Source organism: Amblyomma maculatum, chromosome 2 (assembly GCF_055883805.1).
Source record: "Amblyomma maculatum isolate TAMU_Amacu chromosome 2, ASM5588380v1, whole genome shotgun sequence".
In the NCBI taxonomy this organism is placed as follows: domain Eukaryota; kingdom Metazoa; phylum Arthropoda; class Arachnida; order Ixodida; family Ixodidae; genus Amblyomma; species Amblyomma maculatum.
In genome coordinates, this window is record NC_139345.1 from 108439370 (window position 1) to 108454360 (window position 14991).

The 14991-nt window shown below is 42.5% G+C and overlaps 1 protein-coding gene across 4 annotated transcripts in view; it reads left to right on the forward strand.

The window, feature by feature from the left end:
- The window catches only part of ctrip (E3 ubiquitin-protein ligase ctrip), a 118144-nt gene that overhangs the window by 164 nt on the left and 102989 nt on the right, over positions 1–14991 (forward strand). The window contains exons 1-4 of one of the 4 annotated variants that reach the window (XM_084595024.1): positions 278–338; positions 1087–1138; positions 1678–1758; positions 9556–9684. In XM_084595024.1, coding sequence (XP_084451150.1) covers positions 9602–9684 — 83 coding nt within the window. In that variant the 5' untranslated portion in view covers positions 278–338; positions 1087–1138; positions 1678–1758; positions 9556–9601. Of the gene's footprint in view, positions 1–204; positions 339–717; positions 843–1086; positions 1139–1677; positions 1759–9555; positions 9685–14991 lie in introns of those variants that run through there. The other 3 variants (XM_084595022.1, XM_084595025.1, XM_084595023.1) reach the window with 3 other exon arrangements.

Here is a 14991-nt window from a genome sequence, read left to right on the forward strand (position 1 = left end):
GAGATGTTCTGCGCGGCATTGTTTTGTTTGGCTGGCGCGTCACATTTTCCGATCGCGCGCGAAAAATAACCTCCTAGTGATCGAATCTACGAACGAGCCGTAAGGGTCATTTTCGATTATAAACGCAAGAGAACAACTGCTACTCACGTCTAAAAATGTTCTGGCAAGCAAACACAAACAGACGCTGCTACATGACGGTGTGAGAAAATGTAAAAATTGCGCATGCGTCGTATGCCAGCCAAAGCCAGCCTCAGCTCCCGTTGCGTGTGGTGGGAAATCGTCAGCCAGTCGACTGAGGGAAGCTCGCGGTTCGCTGTACTGCCGTCGAGAAGTTGTCGGTAGGTCGAAGTTTCTCAGCTCGCGTTGTTCTGCGGGAGGCGATATGAATCTAAGCGTGCCTAAGCGTTGAATTTTGGGGCTTATTTTGTGGGAATATTCTCAGTCGCTTGTAAACTTAGGCCTAGACTGCGTCGCGTTTTTATTTTTTGTGCGCCTGAAATTTAGCTTTTTATTTTGGGAGCGTTCTCGAGTGGTGAACGTGTGGTACTCATACAATTTCATTTTATTTCCCGGACACGAAAAATCAATGTAGAAAAATTGCGCAGCACTCTGTTCTAAACCGCGAAAGTCGCAAACGCTACTATTGACGCCAGAGTACCGCAGCTGACCAATCTGGTTTTAATCCCAGCAAGCTAGCTTTCTTTTTTTCTTTTCTTTTACGGATAGGTTTATTTCCTCGGAAAGGATAGGTGAACGGATTTCTTTGTTGGTGCGTTTTCCCGGCGGTATGTTCACAGCGTTCCGTTGAGATGATGCCCTGCTCGGAGTATTGTTTGGATCACGTATGTCCCGAAGTGTATTCTCTGCGTTGCGCTGCGGAGACACGCGCTCGCGTCTCGTATCCAAGTCGCCCTTTCTACGCCAGTAAAATAGAAAGCAAACAGAAGTCTTCCCCTCCTGAACATCAGCTGCCACACCGAGGCGAGTCGAGTCGCAGTCAATGTCCCCACTGTTAGTCATCCGTTAGTTCATGGGACAGTCTCCGAGGTGTCAAAGCTAGTCGTCCTGCTTCACTATTGCTCGCAGCTGTGAAGAAAATGCAATGAGTGGTCCTCACCATACATTCTCACAGAACAAGGTATTATCTCTCACGGTACGCGTTGCTCAACTGCTTGCCGCGTCGTTGTATGCGTTATGGTTACGGCAGCACGGCTTCTTTTCTTTTTATCTGTGCGGCTGTTGTATAAAATAATTCAGTGGGGCAATGGATGAGCTAGTCCTTGACTGCTGTTAGACGTCAAAGCGTACAGCTCCGCAATGAAGGTTTACCAGTTCACATTTTTTTTGTGTGTGTGTTATGGCGGTTAATCCACGGGTTCATTTTTTTGCCTTTCATTTGTGATCCTTCTTCTGCGAGGTTTTATGTGTGTATACAAAGTGGACACCTGTACGAAAAGGCGTGAAAGGTGGAAGTTACGTGTCCCGTGATGAAATGTTAAGGCTGGGAACTAACTCTACTTTCGTTATGGATGTACTGGTTCATGACCATAACTTAAGCTAAAGCAGCAAACTTTGTCTTCTTTCCTTCAGATCCCTATCAGCCAATTAAATTACAGAAAATTTGGTCCTTTGTCAATTTTCTTATGTGTCGGTATTGAGGGCATTTCTGTGTTTCAGGTTAGTTGCACGTTGAGTGAGGAGCAGCATTCGTGGACATCATCCCCTTTCCAGAGTCACTGCCATGTAAAAGTGGCCAATGTGAGTGCAGCCTGTCTTGAAACTATGCTAGGCTAATCAAATGTGTTTTGGTTCTACTTAACCAATTTATGGAACATTATTGACTGAACCAGCCGTGAAATAAAATAATCATTTCACTTAGGTGGTGGTTCTCATTTTTGCCAATACATACTTAAAATTTTGGGGCATTTATGGTGTTATAGTCTGAGCAACAGAACGAAGTGTCAGAGTTACAATAATTGATAATGGTTAAAAAGCATAATGCAGTTAAATTGGTACATTTAGGCTGTGCACAGCGACTGACCTGGTTGAACAAGAAAGGGAGAACATCTTATTCGTCAAAGCATTATATTTACTACATGTAAATATTTACCAGCAGCTCTTGTACGAATGTATGAACATTCTGGAAACTTTAGCACATAGGCATTTCAAAATTTTTTCATGCTGTTCTGCTTAGCTTGTCCTTTAGTACTTCATCCTTTTGGTGCTCCATCCTTAATGCTGTTTTGCTTTGTGTTTAGGATTGGCTGAAGTGCTTTCAAGTAGACATTGCTTTGCCGTGTGCTTCAGAGGGAAATTGGTCTTAAAAGAGTCTTTAATATGGGAGTCACAATTATTATGTTAAGAAACACGTTTTTGCATGGTGTTTCCAAATATTTAATTTGATTCTTGTGAAGCGAGTCCTTTTTCACTTCAGTGATATGCTACGCAGGTTTTTTTGGAGAGAGCTTTTAAAAACATTTTGCTGCCAGGAACCTGTTAGAATGCATGCCATTGGTTTTCTGAACATGAATGCAGCGAGTCCCGCTTATCAAGGTTATCCTTATATATATATATATATATATATATATATATAAACGAGAATGCAAACATTTCCTCCTGTTTCCGAAGAGGTGGCTTCAAAATTTTGTAAGCTTTTTTGATAGACAAGATAATTTTGCCTTCATTGCACTCTTTGATTGCCAAGACAAACCAGTAGTAGTTTTGAACAGTACTGGACTTTGTGTTTACAGAAGTATAGCTAAGGAAGGAACAAAGTTAACGGGGCAGAGTGCTAACAACATAGGATTTTATTGACAGACTACTTATGTCATGCAGTGTTTCCAAGTTAGCAGTTTTCCTGCTAAATGTAGCGGCTTTTTACACTGTTTACTGTGCAAAAATGTTGGGCTGCAGGATTTTTAGCAGTTGTTAGCTGCCGTTGGAGGTTTTAATGGCGTTTTTTGTGGTCCAGCAATTTTTGCTTAGAGTAGAGCAAGTTCTTTGCAATTGAATTCATTTCTGCAAGAGAACGTCGCTGTGAGCTCATGACATCACTGAGATCTCAAGATGGTGACCATTTAAGCATGCCAGTGTGCCTTGAATTGATTTATGCGGCATTTTTTAATACTGTCGTGCTGTCGCCGAGTTTGTTGATCCTGAACATGTTGTCTGGCAGGATGGAAACTGTCAAGTATGTGCAGAAGTTCAGGAAAGAGTGAATGTGGGACCCCAATTTTCGAGAACAACAATCGCTGTCGTTTAACTGAAGTTCATTCTCCTCAAGTAGTACACGGATGCTTCCGACAAAAATTCTTTCCCCGAGTTGGCCAAGTTTGCTCTCTTCATACTGATGCTCCTCTTGTCGAGCACAGAGGTTAGAAACATATTCAGTCGCCTGAGCATTTCCACTTGTTAACTGGGAACCTAATGTGAACAGAGATGACAGACCCAATCTTTAATTATTCAAGCCAGACTCCAAAGGCAGAGTAAATGCTGCTCAAAACTACAAGCTGCTGTCAAATGTACTCCAAACGGTCGGCAGGATATGAACTTGTAGCGTGAATTGGCAGCAGTGCTGGAATCCTGCCTAGAACCGGTGTTATGAGTGCACAATCACCCACAGAGTGCTTGGCGAACTATGGTGAAGTAGACGTCTTTTTGTGAGTGAGAGTGCCTGAAGACAGCAGTCTCTATTCAGGAAAGAAAGACACACCAACTTTGATTTAAACGTACAGAAAGTAGGCGGTCCTTATGATGGAAGTGTTTGTAATCAGAAGTTTACGCTCAAAGAGAAAAACAAAACGATTTTTGTTGTATTAAAAATAATTCATTATGTTGTTTTCATGCAAATGACTATAATATCTATGAAAAATTGCTTTTTGATGCAAATGTTAAATTTAGTGATTTCTAGCTCATTTTAGGGGCTTCCTGCTATGGGTTTTCTATTTTCGAATTGGCAACATTGCTTATATGTAGCAGCTGCTCTTTTCAGCAAATAGGGAAGACAAGAAATCACACATTTACATATTAAGGCAACTGATGTCCTGTCATTTCAAATGTGAAAGCATAATTCCAGTTCTGTTACAGTGCGAGATATTCCTGGTCTTTTTTTCTTCCTACAGAAAAATGGAGGGATTGCTGATACATGAGCTGTACATGAGCCCTACTTTCTCGTGCTCGGGAATTTTGTAGCGCATGCCTATGATCAAAAAGGATATGCACAAGATAGGGAACGAAAGTTTCTCATTCATTTATGTGATTCAAGCTTAGTGTTCATTTATGAAATGTGAAATCGGGCGTTCCATCTGCTGCTAGTCTGTTTCGAATCGTTGCTCAGCTCACCTGTGTTGAATATTTGTACATGTTACGGCTGTTTGTCTTGTCTTGTCAGAGATGCTTGCATAGTCTGCAAAGCATTGAATGCTGAGTACAGTGAAACTTCAGTTGAACAAACTTCGAGGGACCCCGGGAAAAACTTTGTCGAAGTGAAAGTTCACTCAACTGAAATAAGTATGTCGGAGCTTATCTTGCGCTAAAGGAAGAACAGGGTGTTCGAATGATATCAACCCATTTATTTGCAAGTTGATATTCACTACTTAGGTCCTTGTGAAGAATGCAGTAATCTTTTTCTGCACTTGTCCACTTAAGACTGCAGCGGTTGTGAACTGGGCCACTATGTCCAAGCCCTCGTGAACTTTCTCCGGCACAACAGTCTGCTGGGCAGCAAAGGTCTTTAGTTTCTCCAAGCACACCAATGCTTCTTTAGCTGAATTTTTTTCTTCAGTTGGTGCTCCTTCGGTAGATTCTTCTTCCTCCTCCTCCTCCTCTTGTTCCTGAGGTAGTGCGCTTGCTACGATGTCTTCCGTAGTCAGCGTGGCACATGTCTCAACCTAGGAGTCACAGCAGGCATAGTCCTCAAAAGGCAAAGGGCTGTCAGTACCCAGTCTTTCTGACAATTCCTTCCAGCCACCAGGTTCAGTGCTCCCTTCATCGCTGTCATTTTCTTCTTGTTTTTCGTCAAGAGACAAGCGTTTTCTTTTGGCACTCATTAGTATGAAGCACGCGCAGCCTATTCACAGTAGGGCTAGTAGAGCTGAGGCTGTAGCTGTGGCTATGGCTTTGGCTGCTAATAGCTGTGGAGCCAACAAAATGTGCAAAGCCAGCTATGGCTTGTGCTGGCTACGAGCCTATCTAGGTAGCCTATTTTGTTAAAGCATGGCCGCGCCGTTCTCGGAATAAAAATATGCAGTAAAAAGGGGCGTGTTATACTCGTTGAAGCGATCAGTGTGACCTTTGAGACGTACGTGGCGCCGCGGAATACATTCGTAAAACTGAAATGCGCACTGCACTGAATTTCGTTAAACTGAAGGGTGTTTGCATTGGGTTCAATGGCGATTTGGAGGGGGATTTGAAAAAAGTTTGTACAACTGAATAGTTCGTTGAAGTGACGTTCGTTGAAGCGGTATTTTACTGTATAAAGGAATGAAACCATGTTTCTTTCTTTTTTTTTTTTGGTCAGGAATAGAAAATTGCGCTCTTATTAAAGTTGCGTGGGCCTAGAAACGTGCTCCAGAATACAAATCGAATGCTCCAAAACTTGTTTTATTGCTCCAGAGTTGCTCCAGAATGGCTTTATTACTGCTCCCTTAGTTGCTACAGAATGATTAAGCATGCTTCCACCTCTGCCAGGCGGTTGAAATTGTCCAGAGCTTTTCAGTTGGCAGCCATCATAGTACGTTATTAAACCCAAAACTACCCCATTTCGAAACATCTTGCAATAAGCCATCTCTTGGACCCAATACTTTCACCTATGTAGGTGAGGCGGTTACATATGTTATTGTTTGAAGTGCAACTTCCTTCCAATCTAAAACGAAAATTGCACCACGCTACGAGAAGAGATATTCGGTACATAATACTTCACGGCAACCTGCGAAATTCATGAGCTATGGAAGTTATATGCAGCACTTTGATCCCCCACAACATTTTTTTTTACCTTCATCCGCTCTCTGCGTGGCACTGCACGCAATGCTCATTTTGAAATATAGCGCCTGGCTGTTTCAGTAGCTCTGAGATCTGTGATTGCTGTTACACATCTGTTCGCAGCCAGTACCATGTTGCTTGAAAAATGCGCCTCTGCTTGCGCTAAATTTGGTTAACAGCAACCTGAGCTTTAACGGAGGCAGTAAACTTCGGGTGACCGAGCTGTTGCATGTGGAAAAACCGCCTTATATTTATTGACCGCTTTCACGCTTTGGCTCGTCGCTCGTCTTCGCCAAGAGCTATGTGCAGGCTTGCTTTTTCGTCACATCGGGTAACTGTCACCAGCGGAACATAAAGATGATAGTATTGAGTGTGCGCTGTGCACAGCAATGACAATGAAATGTACTGCTGATGAGCATGCCAGGTCTCGAAGACTATGTGGTTGCCACCAGGGCAGATGAAACGGCGGAACCACTCCGGGTTCGATTTCGCTATTACACCTCGCATTGATTGCTCATGCGGGCATATCGAAGGGGCACAGCACAAGTTAAGTGAAAGAAAAATTAACCGAAATAGGGCACTTTGGAGATCACACAAAAGAAGTGCTGCCGTTTGGATGCAGTTACTCTCACAGGGGCCACAAGTCGAAAAAACCAGTGCAATCTAGTTTGATGCTAGATATCGCCAGTGTTGGCCAATGGCACTATTGAAGCGTCAGTTTGTGAGAGGTCTATACTGCTTACCTGAAGCTGGCGGTATAGAGTGCACAACACTCATGGAGCATCGCACAAAGTGCTGTTTGTGACAGTTTGAACAATCTGCGTTCACCTCATTCATGTTCGCTCTACTGCATATTTTGTCATGTGGTCTGTCAATAAAAGCCTCAGTTGATAGTGCTCTGTCCTTTTAACAGGGGTGGAAGTGCTGCTCCAATTGCTCAATTCTGCTCCAAACCGCTTTCCCTGCTCCATCCTGCTCCAAAATGCAATATTGCTCCAAAACTGCTCCAAACTGGCTATTTTGATGCTCTGCCATCAAATTTAGCAAAACTCGGGAACAATGTCATTCCACCAGTGGCAGAGATATAACGCATCTTGCACTGGGCTTAATAGAAATGAAATTTTTGCAAGGGAAGGAAGCATGGAGCATAATAAATATTTGTTTGCAAGGAAATTTTATTGTGAGCCACTGGCAATTGGTGGTAAGAGAGGGGGTGCTACGTCACATGCATAGTGCACCATCACTAGGAAGCTTCTCAAGATTGTTGGAAAGGCATACGGAATTTATTGCGAAAATATTAAAAATGAGCCCCAGCATTGCTCAAGCAAAGAATGAATTATTGGTAGGAGGCAGTGAAGTAAAAAAGCTGCAGAATGGAAAGGCTACCCCTCAAAGCCATCTCTCTATATTCAAAAGCTGTTCCAAAATGCCCAAGCCTGCTTTCACCCCTGTAAACCTCCATCATATTTACAAATGGACAAAACGATCGAGGTTGTGTTGCAGTCGTCTGCGATCCCACGGTAGGCAAAAAGCAAGGGAGCGGCACTGGCGCCAAGCCTGTCGAGGCGCATTATTGTGGTCTGAAAGCGTCTTTTTTGCAGACAAAATATCCATGTGCTCGGGCATTTATCAGCCGAGGCATAGGATCAAAAGGAACCTTGTAATACCCCATATCTGGAGGCTTTGAGGTGTATTCTAAATAAGGAAAATAAAGTAGATATGCACAAGATAGGGAGCAAAATTGCCATGCCCATTAATCTGAACTCCAAATTAGTATCGCTGCTAGAGCGCATAGCAGTGGTAGACTCGACATTTGAATCTATCAAGTCAAAATAGGAGAACGCATTAGGTGAGACTAGATGTTTGGTTATAAAGCGCACCAGCAAGCGTTACGTTTGCTGGTAGTCTCTTCCAAGTTTTTGCTAAGGTTGCCCTGTGTTATATATCTGTACATGCTTTGGCCGTTTGTCTTATCAGAGATGAGTGGGAGATTGGAAAGGCATTGAACTTGCATAAAAAGGAATCAGATTGGAGATTTTGTATTTCGGAAAAAGAAAACTGCAATTATCAAAGGTGTTTGATTTTAGAAACATGCTCCAACGCATAATTCAAATGCTCCAAAACTCTCATTTCGTTGCTTCAAAGCTGCTCCAAAATGGGTTTACTACTGCTCCCAAAGCTGCTCAAAAATGCTCAAGCCTGCTTCCACCTCTGTGGTAACTTCGTTCCTTCCTATGCATTATTTCTGCACTTTCTTTTTACATCCAAGTCCAGTAATGCACTAGCTAGCTTGGAAAAATGGCCTTGTATTTGAGCAGGTTGAGCAGGTTTCCTGCAGAAAAATTTCTTAAAAGCTCTCTTTATAAAAAACTCGCATGGCGTATTACATAACTTTACAAGGGTTTGCTTTACATGGAATTAGATTTTATATAGAATCTGCGCACAAAAATAACATTTCTTGGAGGTTTCAGAGCTATGACTTGGTTAGATTTTTTTTTCTTCAAATACTAGCAGACATCTTATATTTAGTATGCAGTTTGCATTTCTTTTACTCTCTGTTGATGTTTGGGGGCTCGTGCATCACCTATCTGTTATGTGCTCTCTTTTTTAACTGGAACAAATATGGATGCCACTGTAGTGCTCTTAGCTTCATTGGTGGTGATCTCTTTGTTTGAATCTTATTATCAGTTAAGGACATATCTATTTTTGGAGGCCGGACCGCTGCACCACCCGCTGTTCCCACAGGGTTTTGACAGATCAGTCTAACGTCTGCAGAGCTAGTTTGTTGCTGGTTGTTTCATCGTAGGTGGGGAATCTGCTACAACGTGTTGTGATTAGACCTGTTCTGAAAATATGGTGAGCATTGGAAGGGTTAATTGTTTTCATGTACCTTTTTGAATGTGAAAATGGAGCTTTGCTTTCTGTCTTGATGACTGGCCTGTGAAAAATAACTGCAGTTGTACATTGGTTTTCTGTGCTGTTCTCAGCTGTTGGTCTGCATCTAATAGTTTTGGTTTAAATAACTGCAGTTGTACATCGGTTTTCTGTGCTGTTTTCAGCTGTTGGTCTGCATCTAATAGTTTTGGTTCAGGTGTGCGAAAGGTGCATCTTCAGGCACTTTTTTTTGTGGTGACCAGAACATGACTTCGTATGTTCCTTTTTCATTGGGGGAGGCATGGGTGGAGTACTGTTATGGCCATTCAGCTCGATGTCTTGACAGTTAAGCACCAAATAATGTCCGCTGCATGCACATCAAATGAATACATTCGCCTTTTGAGATAGGGCTGTTTCTTAGATACATGAACAAAATATCAATGTAAGCAGCTTTGGCAAGAACCACTTGTTTCAATAGGGGTTTCAAAAGGCAAACTGCAGCATGTTGGGTTATTGACGATTAAGGATACTAGACTTTAAGAGTACCTAATTGTCACCGGATGTGGAGATGAGTTGCTGTATGATGTCGGAAGCTGTTGCATCATAGAGTTGTGAGAGTTGCGTGATAGAAACAGCAGTGAGTTCTGTTTTGTCTTTTCTCTCTTGAAATGTTTTCAAATGTATGCACCTCCTGCCATGCAGAGCCTTGTGATAAATCCTGGTATGGTTTGCTGTGGGCGGATTGCCTATGGCCGACCAACCTAACAGCCAGCCAGGGGGGTTAAAGAAGCCGCAACCTCTCGTCGGGACACGGTCTCCCATTCAAACCAGGTGAGCCCTTGCTTGTACCCATTTGGTGGTGCTTTTGAAACGTGGGCTAGCTGCTTTAAGATCTACGCTGTGTTCTAGGTTTCTTAAAATTTCATCCAAATCTTGCTTGTGCGACATGAACGTAAGGTTACAAGCATAGTCCAGAATGCTGAGGTGCACACGTGATTGGTGGAGACAAGAACAAGGAAACGTGCTTCTCATTCATGTGAACTCCAAACCATTGGCAATGGCTGAGCACATGAAAGTGGTACACGCCGCATTTTTGTCCATCAAGTCGAAATAGGCAAATGTTTTTAGTCAAGCTTAATTCATTTATGAAATGCAGAATCAAGCATTCCATCTGCTGCTAGTCTGTTTGAAATTGTTGCTCAGGTTACCTGTTGTGACCTATCACACAATCAACAATCAATCAGTACTCTATCACCAGGACTGCTGCATGTTTTTGAAAGCTGGTGAAATGCATTCAAGCAGCCAGTTGAGTCGAGGTGGCGTGGCGCATGTTTGATGACATCATAAAATAAAAATTTTTGACTGGCTGGAAGGAATCTGTTGTGTACTTTGGCGATTTTCACAACCTGGAGGGGGGTGCCTTAACTAAACCAGTATGGCTGCATTACGTAGGACCCCTTCTGTGTGTGACCTAATTACTTGCTTCAAGATGACTTAACGATAGACTCACTCTTATTTCTTGATGTTAAGAGTTTGGTGTGAGCTGGTCTAGCATATCTTGAGAAGGCAAAGGAACAAATGAGCTACAGGGAAGTAATCCAGAATTTGAAAATGTTCGTCCTGAAGGAAGAGTTCTAGACAGGCAGTGTGCGCTGGGGAGTGTTTTAAAACAATTGCCTCAGCAGTATAGACCCCTCCATAACAGGTGAATGGCATAACTCGGAGTGCACGTTTTGGCATTTAGCACTGCATGTTGGCATGACCCTGCATTGGTATACCGCTTTCGTATAAACTGGAAAAGTTTGCCAGTCATAGTTTCTTTTGTTTCTAGCTGATAAAGGTATGCACTATGCATTTTTGAATCTTTATGAACCATGTGCTATTTTAATGCGCTGGTAGGTCCTTATTGTGTGCATCTGGGAAGAGGGAACAATGAGGCCACCTTTTTCAGTTTTTTTTTTTTTTTTTTTTTTTATGTTTTCAATCCTGCCTTATGCCCTCACTCTGTAAGTGGCGAATGGAGTGCATGTAATTGATACAAGGTCGATAATGACATAGTTCTTTCCGTTTTATTCTATTCGATTGTGATCCAATCATGATCGTATCACCATTTGTATCACCATTTATGTGTGATATCAATACAGGCACAGTCATGAACAAACCTCATCGTGCTTGAAAGGCTGCCCATTAATAATGTGTGCTGAGCTATGCCTTGTATTTATTGAAACCTCTCTAGATCAAGCAAATCGTCTTCTCAGGCTCGGTGTTTGCTAAGAACTGCTTTTTAGTGTTCTTGCAAATGCTTTAATGTACAGTGGAAAATATTCTATTCCCGTGCTCTTTATCTGTATTGCGAGCACTAGAACAATGGCGCAGTGACACTTGACGACTCGTCTTTTCGTTTGAGGGTTAACATCCATGTAACATCACTTGCAAGGTATAAAGCTAAACCTGGATATATTGAACTTTGAAGGGGTCATGAGAGTCTAGTGTATCGATAATTTGTATATAAAACGTGCCAACAGGTGAGTACTTTGTAACCCCTGAGGCTTGATACAAATGTGCTGACCTGCGAAGCGCGCACGCGCGCACTCGTACGCCAAGCAGCACTTCATGCCAGGCGTCTAAAAGGGGGCCAGTTAGGCACGCCCTCACGTACCGCTTCATGGGCCTGGTCAGAGTACTGAGCTCATGTTGCTCACGTCTCGAGCTGCGTGGTACCAGTGTCATCAGAATTGAGGCTTCCATCAAAGATGAGAGGTCTAAATCTGTTACTGGTACACTCAATGCGATAACTAAATTGAAATCGGGTACAGTTGATTTCTGCGTCACCTTCAGCAGTAAAGGAGGACATGCGAGGGCCGCCTCAAGCCTTTGGTCAGCTAGCCTGTCTTCACCGCAAAGAAATCGGTGACCTGTTGCCAGATTTTTCGCATGATAGCAGTGTTGCTTTGAAAACGTGCCAGACAAAGGGCCACTTTTAAGCAGACTCGACATTCACCTTGTCGCGCGGTTTTACAGCCTTAGTGTTGCTGTCAAGTGCTCAGGGATGCTCAGCCAACTGTGCTCCATATGTGCAAAGTAATCATGAGAGAGTTGTTAACAGAAGCACCCCTTGCAGGAGCACGGCACGGTGTTCGATCATATGTTGCGTTGACGGAAGTTTGATAAATGTGAATCACACTGTTACGTTTCTGCATGGGATTTTCGAGTGGATGTTCAGACCGTTCAATATAAGCAATAATTTGATATATCCGGCATTGACTCTTATTTTACGGGCAAACTGTGAGAGCAATTTCTGCGCTTGCAGTGGTGAAAACGTGGCTGTACATGTGGCAATCTTTGTTATGCCGCCACAGTGTGGCTTCAATTTCATAAAAGTTGCCACCTTTAGAAAGATCGAGTACAAAACACATAGTTGTCAGACAGGTGCTAGTTCCCCACGCTAGTTCATTAAACGTCAGGCTCCATAGTCAGGTGCTTAGCCCTGCATCTTTTTGAAAATGCTAGAGAGAGCACATATTGGTTTGGTTTATGGAGTTTAACATTCCAAAGTGGCTCAGGCTTAGGAGCACACATTCAAAAGGAATTTTTGAGAAGTCTATTGTCAGCAAGGATGACTGATTGTGGCAGAGTGCATCGTAACAGGAACACCATTTCAAAATAGAAAATGCAATTTGATGAATTGGCTTTTGGTTCGTGTGTTACACATCGAAGGAAAATGCTTAGGGAGAAGAAAAATCTAAAAGGGGGAAGATGCTGCAGCTTCGTCTCGCTAACTGTGCTGTGAAAAGAAATATCCAGTCTACTGCAACCTTGTGCATTTCATAGTTCTGCTTTCCAATGGTATTGATAACTTGTAGAATTGTCTCCTGACCTCTTCATCTTTGTTTCACTTCCGTATTCCCACTCACCCTCTTTGTGTAGTGTTACCACAGGCTTCATAAGCAGATGTTTCTGTTTGCATAGTATGCTTGTTCTCCAGTTTGCTTAGAAGCGTGCCATGCCATGGCCAGATAAAAACGAATGAGCGTCTGGAACAGTATAGGGCAGATGAGGGGTATCATTTTGTGGGGAGGTGGATATGTACAGAAAAGATAAGGGTTCTCGAGGTGGCGGTATTGCAGTCATAACAAAATCTGGTGTTCATGTACCAGTTGCAGATCAAATCTAGGAACACGAAAGTTTGTTCTTGAAGGTACCTATCTGCGGAATGTCATTTTTTTATGCTCTGTATATCGGGCTCCAGGGACTGATGACTCTTTTATGCATCAATTGTATGATCATCTCCGGAGACTAAGGGGAAAAAACTTTAACAGGTGACTTTATTCTGCCGTGTCTAAACTGGAGTCGTCTAAATTATGGTTTGTTGGTTTCTGGTGACTTGGCGATAGATATTATGTTCACTCTGGGCCTCCAGCAGGTTGTTGATAAAGATACCCAGGGAAATAATATTCTTGATCTTCTATTCCTGAGCGAAGTATTTTCCGATGGAACGACAATGGTCGAGCCTGGTATGTCAGACCACAAGCTGATATCTTATTGCTGGATAGTCCCTGCGCAGAGCACCAAAATCAAAGAACAGTAAAAACAATTAGAAATTTCACTAAGGCAGACAATGTTGCGATTATAGATTATTTAGATACGTACACATCTTGATATAATAGAAATAATGTTGAAATTTCATGGCGACGTTTTGAGGAGACTGTAAAGTACTGTACAGAGCACTTTGTCCCTTTAAAAGTAGTTCGAAAACAGCGCCTCAATCCTTGGATAAATCAAGATATTATTCAGACCAAGCGTAAAATAAAGACTGAGAAAGAGGAGCAAAGCGACCACCCCGCAGATTACGGAGCTGAAACAAGACATGTACTAATAAAGGTTAATTTGGCCTGAGATAGATTCTACAGCTCGAATCTTGAAGAATTTATTTCTAGCGATCTTAAAAAGTTTTGGCTGCACCTAAGGCAAAGAAAACAACACATACAATGCAATAAAATGAACTAAATAATATAGAGGATGCGCACTGCATTGCTGAATACTTCAAAGCATATTTTCAAAGTGTGTTTGCAGAACGTGATCAGTGACCTTTTCAGTACAAGTAGCCCATCAGTAGATCATATTTTAATCAGTCGCGAAGGTGTCCTGGCATTGCTTTTAAATATAAATGTTAAGAAGTCTGCTGGGCCTGATAACATTCCCAATGCTTTCTTGAGGCGATATTTTGAACAAATATCTGAACCCCGCCGGGGTGGTGCAGTGGTTACGGCGCTCGACTACTGTTCCCAAGGACGCGGGATCGAATCCCGGCCTTGGCGGCCGCTTTTTCGGTGGATGCGAAAAGCAAGGTGCCCGTGTGCTGTGCGTTGTCAGTGCACGTTAAAGAACCCCAGGCAGTCAAAATTTCCGGAGTCCTCCACTACGGCGTCTCTCATAGCCTGAGTCGTTTCAGGACGCTAAGCCCCACAAACCAAACCAAATATCTGAATTCTTTTTTTTTTTTTTCTGTTATCCTTAAAATTAGGCACAATACCATTAGTCTGGAGAAAAGCACGTGATGTGCTGGTATACAAGAAAGGAGACCGCCAAACTGTTCCAAGTTAACATCCTATATCTACTACTAGTATGTGTTGTAAGGTATTGGAACATATTGTCGCTGGCTTCATACAAGAGTTTTTGAAAGATCATAGCACCTTTTCAGCATGGTTTCAGAAAAGGACTCTCCACTGTGACTCAACTCGTAACAATTGTACATGAGCTATCCCATATACTTGATATAGCTGGACAAATAGATGTGCTCTCTTTCTGGACTTCAGCAAAGCTTTTGATAAAGTTCCCCATGCAAAGCTATTATATAAATTAGATAAAATTGGACTTCCAGTTCGTATCATACTGTGGATTTGTGCTTATCTCAAAAACAGAACGGAATGTTGATGTTCGAAATTGTACTTCAAGTGCTCGTCAGGTCACCTCAGGAGTCCCTCAAGGCAGTGTGCTAGGACCGTTGTTATTTTTAATTTATATTAATGGCTTGATTGATGTTATTCCTGGTAATGTGTCCATTCGGTTATACGTGGATGATTGTGTTATTGTGTCCCATGATGATCATGATGTGATGCAGAGAAAGGCAGAAATTAC